This window comes from Schistocerca nitens, chromosome 2 (assembly GCF_023898315.1).
Source record: "Schistocerca nitens isolate TAMUIC-IGC-003100 chromosome 2, iqSchNite1.1, whole genome shotgun sequence".
NCBI classification, from domain to species: domain Eukaryota; kingdom Metazoa; phylum Arthropoda; class Insecta; order Orthoptera; family Acrididae; genus Schistocerca; species Schistocerca nitens.
This window is the reverse complement of record NC_064615.1, coordinates 785,492,944-785,508,322: the sequence shown is the minus strand read 5'-3', so window position 1 is coordinate 785,508,322 and position 15,379 is coordinate 785,492,944. Positions and strand designations below refer to the sequence as shown.

At 45.0% G+C, this 15,379-nt stretch overlaps 1 protein-coding gene across 3 annotated transcripts in view; it reads right to left on the bottom strand.

Annotated features, from left to right (window-relative positions):
* Positions 1-15,379, bottom strand: part of LOC126237045 (sorting nexin-6) — an 80,039-nt gene that overhangs the window by 50,791 nt on the left and 13,869 nt on the right. For all 3 annotated transcript variants that reach the window (XM_049946809.1, XM_049946807.1, XM_049946808.1), the window contains one exon: positions 1,591-1,922. In XM_049946809.1, the coding sequence (XP_049802766.1) occupies positions 1,591-1,922 (332 nt within the window). The remainder of the gene's footprint in view (positions 1-1,590; positions 1,923-15,379) is intronic.

Below are 15,379 nucleotides of genomic sequence, written 5' to 3'. Positions count from 1 at the left end.
TGGAAAGTACAAACTAGACTTCACAGGAAGGCTATTGGTTTGGGTGTTAGCAGGAAATGTTGCACGGACCCACAAGGAGTCGCATGAACTCATGTTGAGAAGCCACGAGGAGTGGCAGTGTGTTTGCAGTGACCATATATGGTCACACACAAGGTCTCACAGGGCAGTTGCTGGAAGCACAACTGTGGAAGAGACAATGTGGCCTACCCCACAGTATAAAGGCAAGGCAGTGATATCAATAAGTATGTTCAGTTTAGATAGCCATCCAGGAGAACATCTGCAGGTCAGGCCCAGGGCATGTACTTTTAGTATTCACTCTGGCTCTGCTTGCATTCACACTTATCCACATACCTCCCTAAAGGGGATTTTTGGACAATCACTAAGTGTACTTTCATTCAGGTCACTTATTCAATTTTGCTCAGACAAATATTAAATTGCAGTTATTAAAATCTTCCCTATTTCTTCTATGTTTCCTGATCAATTCCATATCTCATTTAAAATATTCAGTTCACTTTCTCCATGTTACCTGACTATGGACAATACTCAGTTTCCGATGTCATTAAGTGTCTAGACCACTCACTGGATGTGACACTGTTGAAAAGTTTTTGAAAGACCATTATGGGTGAAACAATTCTTATTTCTTGAGGAGAGGTAAGTTATTTTTAGATTATTTACAAGTGACAGTTCAACATATTGCCTTGAAAGCAAAGAAAGTGTGAAGAGTATATGGAACTGCACAGCCTGAGAACCCAGGGCAATACACCAGACAGTTACAAGTACAGAATCTATACGAAATATAGCCTTCCCTTTTAAAGTAACTACTGGCACACAATAGTAGTCAAATTTTACGTACCAATTCATATGAAGTGAGGAAAGTCAAACCAGCTTTTAACACAAAAATATGAACCCTAACCCAACAAGTACTTCACATAATTAGTTAATTTGTTGATTGTTGTCTTTGTCAGTGGAAACAAAATGAACCATACACTTCAAGCAGTCAGTCTAATATGTTTGTATTAAACATTCTCAGACACCCATGTGTAACTTAAGTGTCATGGCATTCTGGAAGCCAAAGCAATGACACAGATTGGGTCAACATTGCCAATGATATTTCATATAGATTAAATCAACTCTGAAGAATTTTTACAGAAGCTGCCTTATTTTCAGTAAGTACAAATCAAATGAAATGAAATGTGTCCCAGGAACAAAAATGGTACATAGTAAAAGTGGCTTGAGCAAGCAGTATGGTAACTGTGTTTTTGTTTGTGACTTTTTTACTTTTTCCAATGAGGATGATAATGACAAATAGGTAATATTATGTTGTTGTTGTTTTTTTTAACAGCCCATTTCGAACACTCCCATCTCTCCATCCAAAGTTTAACATGCACGGCGATTCCCTTTCTGCATGGCAAACATTGCTTAGGTGGGATATAATTTGCTAATGTTTACTTTCAAACAGATAATTGGAATGACACAATGCTGATATATATTACCCCAGCACATTCTGGCACTATTTTCTTAAATTAGAAGCAAAAAGTAGTAAAACAAGGTTATGTAAAAACATGGCAAATAGTTTTACTATATACAAACCTTTGTGACGTTTTGTCATCCTATCAGCTTTTGCTGTGGCATCTTTTAGATGGGTGTAGTAATCTATCAGAAAGTTTTTCTCTTGCTCAAAGAATTCACTTGCGTCCTTTACCCCAGTTGCAGTAAGTAACAACTCATCTGTTGTCTTTGAAAAAGATTTCATAAATCCACCAAGCACTTCCATTTTGTTCTTCCCTCTTACACACAAATCTTGATCATATTCCAGAAACACACGGAAATTGTGATCATTACGAAAGACTGGATGATTGGCGAGTCTACACAAAAATACTTCGTGCATTGCTACAGTCTTCTTGAAAGTTGCCAGATATTCTCTGTAGAGAAAAAAGTAGTTGTTATAGTTTAATGGTAGATGAAAACACATTAACAGTGTCATTAACACACATTCAAGCTTAAAAGTTTAAAAGATCTCTGAATATAAATCCTATTGACATAGCTATCTGAATTACAGACATTGTATGAAATGGTAGAAAACAAGTGATGTTCATCTATATAACAAGATTTTACAGGTGCTAGACATGAGAAACTATCACAAATAATGAGCACACCAATATAAGTGTTACAACATTTCTTTTTATTGTGTACCTATTAAGTGTGGTATTACATTGAATTTTTAAATACAATTATAAAAGCAAAATTGTTTTAATTGACAGTATGTTTACAATTTCCAAGTTCTATTTGGAGGATAGACAAATTGTTTTTACACTGTCTTTACAAAGGAAGACAGCATTTTGCATGCAAAGTGATTTATTAGCCTATTAATGTATCAAAATTATAAAAATAATTGTGAAACAATAATAACTGTCCTGCTATTCTTTTTAGAAGACTGAGAATGACAGAAACAATCCTATGAAATTGTAGAGTACATACAAATCTAACCTAAGAAAGAAACGAAATACTTAGGATTCAGCAGTATGTATGTAAATTAATCCTTTAGTAGTCACGTGGAGTGTTCACAACACCTCAGTCATTCTTATCGAAGGTTTACTACATAATGGATAGGAGTGTACCATCAAGTTCTTTGGTATCTATGTAGAAAGTTACATGCAAGCTATGGGTAAAAATAGAATCAACAATAGAAGCCAGAGTTAAAAGAAAATATGCAACAATAAGCCCTGGGGTGTTAACACCCCACATGACTATGACATTGTGCACTGAGAAGGCAACATTTTATCCCTTCGCAGTTGCTTGTCTGTTGTCACTGTGGTTAATTCAGAAATGGATCCTTACAAAGTAAAACAAGAAACTACTGTGAAGTTCTCTCTCACCACAGCCACAAGAAAACTGAGGATGAGAACAACCTCAAACCACAAATAAGTACAGCAGATAAAGAACAAATGATGTCTTTGTTGGAATGAAAAGGGTTATGAAATGGATGAAAAACTGTCCTACTCGCAACATCAGAACTTGGTATTTAGGTCTTGTAATTGACCACCCTGGTGTGAAAGCTGCCACAAAAGCTGCAAAAACTGCTATGGACCTCTTTCTCACTACTTATGAATAACATAACCATTAGACCAATTACAACATGCACCAACATTTACATACAGCACACTGCATCAAATTTCACAAGAAACACTGATGTCAGATCAACTGAAGACAAGAAAATCAAGTCTCTTCTTGGTCTATTGATATTGGCAGCATATTACCAAGCAGGACACCAAAATCTGGAAGACTTATGGGATGGTAATGGCTTCTGAATAGAAATATTTCGTGCAACTAAGAGTTTGTGGCATTTTCACTTCTTGTTAAGCTGTTTCAGATTCAATGACATTCGAGACAGGCCACAGCAAAGGGTTTGACTGTCTAACTGCAGTTACGTTACTAGTAACGTATTGGAAACACATGTGACTGCATCAGGGTTGAAGAAATACTGTAACTACAATGGTGAAAAATGCATTGACACCATAGTGGATCATCCTGGTGACATGTTCCATTCATTTGTTGATGATGTGTCATTTAAATACAACCATCTGTCTAAACAGTTTCCAGTTTGCCTTGCTGAGCACCAATCTTGGTAACTGTCTTCAGTATAATCTTCATATACGAATACAGTTTTAAATGTAGAATGTAATGTTCTACCTTGGTCTCCTTTACTGCAACACCATTCTGCTCCAACAGGGAAAGGATGGGAGGTTTTGATCCACTCATCAACTTTATACTCTCATTGAGCAGTATGAGATTTAAAATGGAATGACCATATAAAATTTATCATCAGTAAAGCAGATGCCAGACAGATTCATTGGAAGAATCCAAAGGAAATGCAGTCTGAAAACAAAGGAAGTAGGTTACAGTACACTTGTTTGCCCATTGCTTGAATACTACTCACCAGTGTGGGATCCGTACCAGATAGGGTTGATAGAAGAGAGAAGATCCAATGGAGAGCAGCGCGCTTCGTTACAGGATCATTTAGTAATCGCGAAAGTGTTACGGAGATGACAGATAAACTCCAGTGGAAGACTCTGCAAGAGAGATGCTCAGTAGCTCGGCGCGGGCTTTTGAAGTTTCAAGAACATACCTTCACCGAGGAGTCAAGCAGTATATTGCTCCCTCCTACATATACCTTGTGAAGAGACCACGAGGATAAAATCGGAGAGATTAGAGCCCACACAGAGGCATTCCGACAATCTTTCTTTCCACGAATAATACGAGACTGAATAGAAGGGAGAACCGATAGAGGTACTCAAGGTACCCTCTGCCACACACCGTAAGGTGGCTTGCGGAGTATGGATGTAGATTTAAATGGTTCTACTAAAATAAGGTTGGACCTCACTTTTCATTTTTTTTACTCCCTAGAAAAGTGATTAAAGTTTTTTTAACAGTTCACATATCATAGTTTTATTGGATATGAATAATTCTTAATTTACACAGAATCATGGAGTGTCTCACTTTCATTAAATACAAATGTTCTCAATTTTCTGAAAACACATTTCAGATTTTGTGACTGGGGCTACTAGTACCTCCTTGATGACTGTCAATAAGAGCTCGTTTTGTTGTCAGGAATGACAATATGATACTGCATTCATTATTTCCCACTGTCCTCCACTGTCAGTAATGAACAATACTTTTGCCAATCCATACTAAACTAGTTACACCTTACTGACACAATGTAATTGTTGTATATCTGCACTAATGAAATAAGGTTGTCTAAGATACTCTGAAACATGCAACCAATATCAATCAGGAAAGATATTTATTTATTCACTTTGATGAACAAAGTGGTTCTAATTTAACTTCCCTTACACGAGAGGCGCCCCTTGAACGAGGGATTGTGAGACAACGAAACTTCGTGACAACATACCACTGAAAGAAACATTTTAATTTTCACCTTAGAGGGTGACATTTGTTAACTGTTGACTACGCTTATGCTCCAGGTTACAAATGTTGCTCAATGTGACAATCTGCATCTGCAACACCATGGAACCATACTACAGATTGCTCTACTGCTGCCTGCAACATCAAGAGGGATGTTGGCTACCTCCCTCTCTATGCTCACCTTCAACCTCCAACACATGTTAGTGTCCCGTTGATAAACCCTGTCCTGATAACCCCACAGCACAGATCACATGGGTTCATAACTGGCGATCTTTGTGGCCATGCAGTTTGAAATGATTGGCGATTGATTCGACTTTCTCCAAATGAGTTACAGAGTAACCTAGTGACCTCACTAGCATTGGGGGGTGTAGTTCCATTGTGCATCAAAATAGCCTCACCCAAAGCATTTCTCTCACAGAGCAGGGATCACATGTTGGCAAAGCAAATCACAGTAACATGTGCCATTCCCACTGCATGTGTTTGGTACTTGGCCTCGAGTTCCTCAACAAAATAGACTCATCATGAACTGTGCCGTGGAGCCACACCACACAGTGATGTTTTCATTAACGTTTGTTGATGGTGACTATCCCCAGATGTGACAATTTTGAGTTTTCACTGCCCTAGTGAGCATAAAATGTTCTTCACCCCTACACAAAATGTTTCAAGGTCACATGTCATCACCTTTCAACCCTTACATGAAACTTCAAAGCAAAGTCTAATGTCCGTGTCATGTTGAAAAAGTTGGTGAGTAATGTGAAGTTTGTGTGGATACCATTTCGAAATTTTTCGCAGCACTTTCCCAATGATGGACGATTGAGTGTTCAGCTGTTGTGGCACAGCTCATGCACTGCTTGGAGATCCCACATTGTATCCACCTCTATCAGCTGTGTCCACAGTAACTCCAACAACTGCAGTGCAATTGGCCATCAGCCTCTCCAAGGAGCAATTATTAAATTACCAGTTAATTTGAATTTCCAATTCATGTTCTTCACCCACAGTGCAGAAAGAGGACATCTCCGTATTCTTTTCATGCATCAATATGAAAAGCAGCAGCACCATCGCTACTTTGATGAAACAGCTTCATGAGTAAAGCCCTGCTCACTTTGTCCAGACCCATGATGACTGTCTCCAGCAGTAATACTCTCTCACATGCTTTTGTTTCAACCCACTGCCACCGTAACAATATTGATGTCAAAAAGAAAGTCATCACACTAACACCACTGACAAATCCTGCAGCTCACAGTCTTAACGTCATTCCTATAAAGTTGGGTATCCACACGGTAAATGGTTTTCTGTCTACATTGGCTCAAGTAGTGGAAGTTGAATAATAACCACCCTGTACATTCTTTATGTTAATTAAAAATTCTACAATCTGCTTCAGGTTTGAATCAACTTTGTTCCTAGAATTATGTGGAGGTGGTTGCTTTCTTAGGAAATATGAATTCTGTAACTTTAACACAAACATTCAACTGTTAGTTACTATCATTTTAATATTCCTACTACCATATTTCACCTGAAATTCATTTCAGCTATAGGTCTCTTAGATAGGGACATATGGGAAATCTAGCCTCTAAAATCACTACATGCATTCGAGATACACATTTCCACATAAGCAGCCACTGCTGTTGTGTGTAGCACACCAAATTTACTATGTAACTTTCAAGTCCACACCCTACAGTGCAGTTTCTCTCATAGAACCGGCAAAAGCCATTCTGTTTAAGATTACAGTATCACAATTATGCAAACTGACAACTGTGCAACAATATGAAAGGGGCATGCACCATTTATTTCCAACTCCAGAAAGACCCTAGAATAACGACACAAAATAGCAGACTATAAGTGCCAATGTGAGCTACGATTTATATCTGCCTGCAGTCAGTGCAGTTCCTCCTCCTCCTCCTCCTCCTCCTCTCCCCCCCCCTTCCCCTCTCCATCAAAGACAATATCACAAGGCCCTCATGAACTTAATATTGGAAGTTTATGACCATCAACATCATGCCCACTGTGGCTGTGAAGACCTTAACAAAAGGGCCACTGCCTGAACTGGAAAGGCATGTCCTGACTCTCTCAGTGAAATGCAGCCCTCACACTAATGATAACTGTGGCCATTCGGCATGTACTATTTCTCCTACAAAACAGCTCCAGTTCTGAGTAAGACATTTTTTATTCTATCATCATTTTTTGGGCATGCATACAGAATATTTTTAATTCATTCAATATTCAATTTACCAAAAGAACTTGAAGAAATAACTGTGCCGGACCGAGACTCGAACTCGGGACCTTTGCCTTTCGTGGGCAAGTGCTCTACCAACTGAGCTACCCAAGCACGACTCACGCCCCGTCCTCACTACCACACAGGTCATCATGTGCTCTCCAGTAAACAGTTGGGAAAAGTCCAGGCCTGCAAACCGAGAGATCAATAGCCAAATATGTGCCATATGCCACACTGAAATGTGTGGTGGCACCTGTATTTAAGAGGCAGAGGTTGAGCTGTGACAGTAAATTTTTGACATCTCTGCCTCTGCCAGTAAGAACGATGCCACCCCACAAGGGGTTACGAATGTTAGAATCTTCCCCAAGTAGGAAAGGTTTAGAGAGTTGATGGATCAGTGCAGCCAATGCGTTCAGGGGTACTGCACCATCTGGAGGAAGATATGCGTTGCAGACAGTTATTTCTCGCATTGTCCTTATCCTGACAGCCACAGCTTCAAGAGGGGTTTGAAGAGGCACAGGTTCACTGCATACAGAGTTCAGGACAGAGAAACTCCACCTGACACACTATTATAGTCACTATGGTTCTTGTAATATCCCCTATACCTGCAGAGGGCAGGGACCCCACTTAAGAGTTGCTGTAGCTCAGCCAGGTGGTGGAAAAAAAAAAACGCCACAATTCCACTGAAGGATGACGTTATGTTGAGGTCGGGAAGGCATTAAGCACGCAAGGAGGCAGGGTCACCTGCTGCCACTGAGTGAGTGTTTGCAGCCATTCCTGCAGTGGATGAGGCATCAGTGAGACCCAGGTCCGCAGGGGACGGTAAGATCACCACATCCTCAGATGCAGAATTTGTAGCGAGTGGTGGTGTTTGGGCCACCTGAGGGTCCTTTTTCTCAGCAGACTTTTTTGTTTGCTTGCCCTCTCGCTTCTCTTTAGGTTCAAATGGCTCTGAGCACTATGGGACTTAACATCTGAGGTCATCAGTCCACTAGAACTTAGAACTAATTGAACCTAAGGACATCACACACATCCAATCCCGAGGCAGGATTAGAACCGCCTAGAACCGCTCAGCCATCACGGCCGGCACTTCTCTTTAGGGGCTTGCTGGAAAGATTTCTCTGAAATAGCTTCAGGCATGGAGGAAGAGCATGAAGCTCTTCATCCAGCAGCTTTTGGCTCCTTGAGCCACTGGCGAGTGTATGCCATGGCATTAGTGGAGACCTTTGGAGAGAGGGCCCCAAGGGATCCCTTCCACACGAGAGGAGCCGGAGGAGGCTGTTGCTTCTCTGGCAGGGAGTAGAGGGCCTTGTTCCAGAGGTATGTGCTTTGGGAGCAACAGAGGAAGATTTGCCCCCTACCACCAAGGGGGCAGATGTATTCTGCTGACCCTGAGGGCCCACTGTTCGTGGCATGAGGAACCACTGGCACTTGGGATGGCAATGGTGATGTAGCTGCAGCATACGTGGACGTCAACCAAATGGGGTGTAATCGTTCAAAATTACATTTAGCATCCTGGTAAGTCAACTGGGCCAGGGTCTTGTACTCCCTGATTTGCACTCCTTTTGGAGTACTGTGCAGTCTGGCGAGCAGGGGGGGGGGGGGGGGGGGGGTGCTCTCCACAGTTGATATAAGTGGGAGGAGGCACACATGAATATCTGGGTGCAGTGGACATTCACAGTCTCGACATGTGGCACTGGAAGTGCAGCAGGAAGACATGTGGCCGAACTTACAGCACTTAAAGCACCACATAGGAGGAAGGACATATGGTTTAATGTCACAGTGGTAAACCACCACCTTGACCTTTTCAGGCAATGAATCACCCTCAAAGGCCAAGATGAAGGCACTGGTAGCAAACCTGTTGTGTCTGGGTCCCTGTAGATGCGCCGGACAAAATGAACACCACGCCGTTCAAAATTGGCACAGAGCTCGTCGTCAGACTGCAAGAGGAGATCGCGATGGAAAATGATCCACTGACCATCTTGAGGCTTTTAAGGGGAGTGACGAAAACAGGAATATCATCCAGCTTGTCAAAGGTGAGTAATGCTCGGGATTGGGCTGGAGATGCTGTCTGAATCAAGACTGCGCTGTTTTGCACCTTTGACAGCACTGTCACTTCTCCAAACTTATTCTCATCATGTTCAATGAAAAAGTGAGGCTTTGTAGTAGGTAGAAAGGAGTACCCATAGTTCTGCTACAGACTAAAAACAGAGGTGAATATGGCTCTCTCCGTTCTGTAGCCCTACATTCCTCCCATGGTGTAGTGAGGAGGGAAACGATTTAGGGTCATACCTGTCGGCATCGTATTCGATCTTGCCCTTCTTAGAGACTGCTGGCGCCATATGGTCACCAGCAAGAGATGACAGTCTGCTTCATTGTGGGTCATCTGCCATGATGCCACCCACTCCGAACAGGGGCTCTCACACGGGTGCCACCCAGCCACAGCAAAGGCCAACTGGCATGACTGCCATTGTCGGTAGTCCTGATGCCCCAGGAAGACAGGCATCTACTCCTTGGCATATGTAGGGAGTTTACAGCTCAGGCATCAGCAGTGTGATCCCTGTGTTGTCAGGAGGCTACCACCAAATGGGTACATGACTGCCCCACCACAATGGACTGGCTACTGTGCTGGATATTGAGCGCAGTGAAATCCAACACTGTCATGGGAGCGAAAGAGGACAGGAGACAACAGAAGAAAATGACATACCCCAGAAAGTGTCCTCGCCCAAATAGTTGAATCGCAGGTGAACATGCAAAGCCATGACAAGGGATTCAGGAGATCGAATCTAGGGGTATCTCATGGTTGGTTGGTTGTGTGGGGTTTAAGGGACCAAACAGCACGGTCATCAGCCCCTTGTTTCAAATGTGGTCCATTCCGCTAGTGTGACATCTCAGGAAAGTCAGAACAATAAAGGGAAAAGGCTAAAAACGTAGAAGGGCAGTCATGTTGTCAATGGTAAAAACAAAATGAGGGAAGTCAGCAAGACAACGAACTCAACACTATGCTGAAGCAGCATAGGCAAGACCACCTGCAACTTAAAAGGTACAACCGCTAGAATGTGGAAGTACGTATGGGAAAAGGAGACTAACCAATCCTTAAAAAAAGGGTAAAAACAGAGTAAAAGGGGAAGAAAAGAGGATCTCGGTAAGGGAGGTGAGTCGGGAATCTCTAAACACGGCTTACAGCGGGAGACACCCAAACACTGACTGCCTTGCCCCAACACCAGAGAGAGATTAAAAACCTTAAAACTGAGAATAAAAACCACTTTCCCTGAGGAAACCTAGAACCAGAGAGACCATCCGGGAATCGTCAGCCAACATCACAGGTAAAGTGTGGGGGAGTCTGTACTTAGCACGCAGAGCCAAAAGAAGGGGGCATTCAACCAAAATGTGGGCTACTGACTGGAAGGCTCCACAACCACAAAGTGGGGGTGGCTCATCACACAAAAGAAAATCATGGGTCAGCCTGGTATATCCAATGCGGAGATGACACAGTGTGGTCGAGTCCTTTCGGGAGAGGTGAAAGGAAGAACGCCACGGGCCTGGTGTCACATTAATCACACGAAGTTTATTAGACGGGGAGTAGCCTGCCAAGAGTTGGCCCATTACTGTGCAAAGTGGGATTTGATGTGAAGCCGTAAATCCGCTGCAGGAGGGGTTACAGAAAACGGGGGGTAAGTGACTGCTCCCCCAGCCAAACTATCAGCGAGCTCATTACCCGGGATACCCACATGGCCAGGAACCCAAAGGAACAAGCAGCACGGTGAATATCAGCGAGCTGGTCATGGATGGCAGAGACCACGGAATGGCACGAAAAACAGCGGTCAATAGCAAGAAGACCACTCTGAGTCCGTACATAGCAAAACACGGTTGTGTTGGGACTGTTTAATAAAGGTCACGGCCTGGGAAATTGCCATCAATTCCACAGTAAACACCCCACATGTAGAAGGCAGCAGATGATTTTCCATTCCAACAGAGGACATGAAGGCATACCCCACATGATCAGCAGATTTAGAGCCATCAGTGTAAAAAACAACAGCATCCCAAAACTCTCATAAAATTTGGCGGAAAAAGGAACGGAACACCATCGGGGGGGGGGGGGATGGAGTCTTTCGGACCTCGGCGGAAATCCATCCGAATTCGAGGCCAAGGAACTAACCAAGGGGAGAGGGGGGGGGGGGGGGGGGAGTGAGGAAGACATGACAAAGAAGGAAGCTGAAAATCACGGCAAAGAGACACAAGGCGGAGCCCAACCGGTAATAGGAAGGATGAGTGGGAGAGGAAAAGATAGCGAGTGCATAAGACACCAGAAGCTGGGACCGCCGAACAGAAAGGGGGGGTGGGGGTGGGGGGTCCCGGCTTCAACCAGGAGACTATCAACAGGGCTAGTAGGGAAGGCACCAGTGGCCAAACGAATACCACGATGGTGGACTGGATCCAGCACGTGCAGTGTGGAAGGAGCAGCTGAACCATAAACTTGACAACCATAGTCCAAGCGAGACAGAACTAGAGCATGATAAAGACAGAAGGAGGGAACGGTCCGCACCCCAAGAGGAGTGGGCAAGGAAGCGAAGGACATTGAGTTTATGGAAACATCCTATCTTCAGATGTCTGATATGGGGCAGCCAAGTGAGCTTGTTGTCGAAAAGAAGACCCAGGAAACGAAACTGTGGGACCACAGGCAATCGTTGTGCATCCAGAGAGAGTTCTGGATCAGGGTGGATCGTAGTACGGCGACAGAAGTGGACCACCCGTGATTTTAGAGGAGAGAATTGAAACCCGTGGGAGAGGGTCCATGCAGAGGCACGCCGTATAGCTCCCTGGAGCTGCCGCTCTGCAGATGCCATCGAAGAGGAACTAACCCAAATGCAGAAATCATCCACATACAGGGCAGGGGCGACCAAAGGACTGACAGAGGCCACAAGTCCATCGATAGCAATGAGGAAAAGAAGGACACTCACTCAAGACAGAACCCTGTGGGATACCCATCTCCTGGGTCCGTGGAGAACTAAAAACAGTACTAACTCTAACCTTGAATGACCCATGGAACAGGAACTGGCGGATAAAAAATCGGGAGTGGGCCCCATTAGACCCCACTGATGAAGGGTAAGTAATATGTGATGGTGCCAGGCCGTGTAATAGGCCTTGCGAAGGTCAAAAAACACTGCAACCAAATGGCAGCACTGGGAAAAAGCCTGCCGAACTGCGGATTCCAAGCGAAGTAAATGATCGATTGGAGACCGTCCCTCTCGGAAGCCACACTGGTAAGGGGACAATAGATCCCGAGATTCGAGGACCCAATTGAGCCGACGGGCTACCATCCATTCAAGTAACTTACAAACAAAATTGGTCAAACTAATTGGCCGATAGCTGTCAACAGATAGGGGGTTCTTACCAGGCTTAAGGACAGGAACCACGATGCTATCCCTCCACTGAGAAGGGAAGTCACCCTGGAGCCAGAAACGGTTAAACACCCGAAGATGATGTTGCCGTTGTGGAGCACTGAGATGTTGAAGCAGTTGGTTATGAATGGAATCTGGGCCAGGGGCCGTATCATGAGAAGAAGATAGAGCAGAAAGAAATTCCCATTCAGTAAAAGGTTCGTTGTAAGATTCTGACTCACAAGGAGTAAAACATAAGGTGGAAGCTTCAGCCCGCTGTTTCTGGTGAAGGAAAGCAGCTGGATAGGAGGCTGATGCTGATACCACTGCAAAATGGGTCGCAATATGTTCTGCAAGAACTAATGGGTCCGTACAAAGGCCATCTGGGAGGTGAAGGCCTGGGAGGGTGGACTGCCGATGGTAACCTTGGAGAGAGCGAAATGTAGCCCATACCCGTGACAGAGGGACAGTAGAACCGAGGGAAGAAACAAATCGTTCCCAACATATCCGCTTGCTCTGTTTGATTAAATAACGGGCTTTAGTGCGGAGGCGTTTAAAGGTAGTAAGGCTGGCTACGGATGGGTGCCTCAAAGGGTTGCGAAGCTCGACGGCAATCACGGATGGCAATGGCAATGGCCGTACTCCACCACGGAACTGGCCAGCGACGAAATGGTCCAGATGAGCGCGGGACAGCATGGCTAACAGCGCGAACAATCGCATCAGACACGTCACGCAAGACGTCATCAATACAACCCGACAAAGAGGGAGAAAACACGACCTGTGCAGTGTATAGAGGCCAATTGGCGCATTCGAAAGACCAACGAGGTAACCTGTCCATTGGGGAGCAAGAGAATCAACGGGAAATGGTCACTATCACAAAGGTCGTCATGTGGCGACCAGTGTAATGAAGGGAGGAAAGAGGGAGAAGAAAGAGAAAGATCAATGGCAGAAAAGGTACCATGACCGGCACTGAAATGAGTAGGGGAGCCATCATTAAGAAGGCACAAGTCGTGGTCTGCAATAAACTGGTCCATGAGAAGACCTCGTCTAGATGGAAAGGCACTGCCCCACAAGGGATGATGAGCATTAAAATCCCCAAAGAGGAGGAAGGGAGGAGGAAGTTGCTGAAGAAGGGCAGTTAAGGCAGCAGGTGTAAGAGTCCTGTCAGGAGGGAAATAAAGATTGCAAACCGTGACCTCAGAGTCCAGGTGGACCCTAACAGCAACCGCTTCCAATGTAGTTTGAAGAGGAATCCACGTGCTAGCAATGTCTGTATGGACCAACGTACAAACGCCACCAGAAGCCCGCAGGGGTCCGACCTGATTTAGACAGAAAACACGGAACCCACGGAGGGTCGGTGAGTGAGCATCAGTAAAATGAGATTCCTGTAGAACCACACAAGCTGCAGAGTAAGACGAAAGAACGGATTTCAATTCTGGAAGGTGACGATAGTATCCATTACAATTCCATTGGAGAACCGCAGAACGATGATTTAAATGGAGACTGAACACTCTAAAGCCAGTCATACCACCGGGTCCCTACCCGTCACTGACAAGGAGGGGGCGACATCCATGAACGACAGGTCAGAATCCGGTTGTGAAGTCGGGGATGGGACCTCCGGTGACACCAGAGGCTCTTTGTCCCGGGACTTTTGTTTCTTCTTCTTTTCAGGCTGAGATTGAGGGGGGGCTGTGTGGCATAAAGGAGCCAGCTGCAGCAAGATTGGGAACAGAAAGAGACCGGGCGACCTGGGGGCCAACAGACCGCAGCTCTCGCGGTCGTCGCATGGCAGCAGACCTTTGGCCTGGAAGGTGCCGGGAAGGGGCATCCCGGGAGAGGCGCCCTTGACCGGCAGACGACGAAGGAGTGGGACACTTCTCCAGCTGGGGACGGGGAGCAGCGCCCAGAGGAGAAGGTGTGGGAGCCGCAGGGGAGGAGAGAGGTCCAGGATGGGGGTAAGGATGGGGGAGGAAGGGGTGAAGATGTAACCAAAGCGTAACTAGATGTCATGGACACAGGGTGAAGACATGTATACTTCTTACGGGCCTCTGTGTAGGTTAAACGATCGAGGGACTTATACTCCTGTATCTTCTTTTCCTTCTTATATACTGGGCAATCTGGTGAATGTGGAGAATGACTGCCATGACAATTTACACACACAGGAGGGGGAACACAGGGACTCCCCTCGTGGAGTGGACATACACAGTCACCACAGAGAAGGGCCTGTGAACAGCGGGAAGACGTGTCCGAAACGCAAGCACTTAAAACACCTCATAGGAGGTGGGATGTACGGCTTCACATCACATCGATAAACCATAATCTTAACTTTTTCAGGGAGGGTATCCCCTTCAAAGGCCAGGAGAAAGGCACCAGTATCAATGCGATTGTCCTTAGGACCCTTTTGAACACGCCGCACAAAGTGAACACCCCGCCGTCCGAGATTGTCCCGAAGTTCCTCATCAGTTTGAAGGATGAGGTCCCTGTGAAAAATCACACCTTTAACCATATTTAGAGACTGGTGGGGCGTAATGGACACAGGAATTGTGCCAAGATGGGTACAGGCACGAAGGGCCGCAGATTGGGCAGCTGAAGCAGTTTTAATCAGCAACGAACCTGACCGCATCTTGCTCAGGGAGTCCACTTCACCAAACTTGTCTTCAATGTGTTCCACAAAGAATAAAGGTTTGGTATTGGTGAAAGTATCCCCATCAGTCCTGGTGCAAACTAGATAATGGGGGAAAGATTTCGCCCCTAGCCGACGGGACTGACCCTCTTCCCAGGGGGTAGCCATGGAAGGGAAGGCCGAAGGGGCACGAGAAGCAGCACTCGAAGAATCTGTTCCACGCAGAGAGAAGGCTGCAGA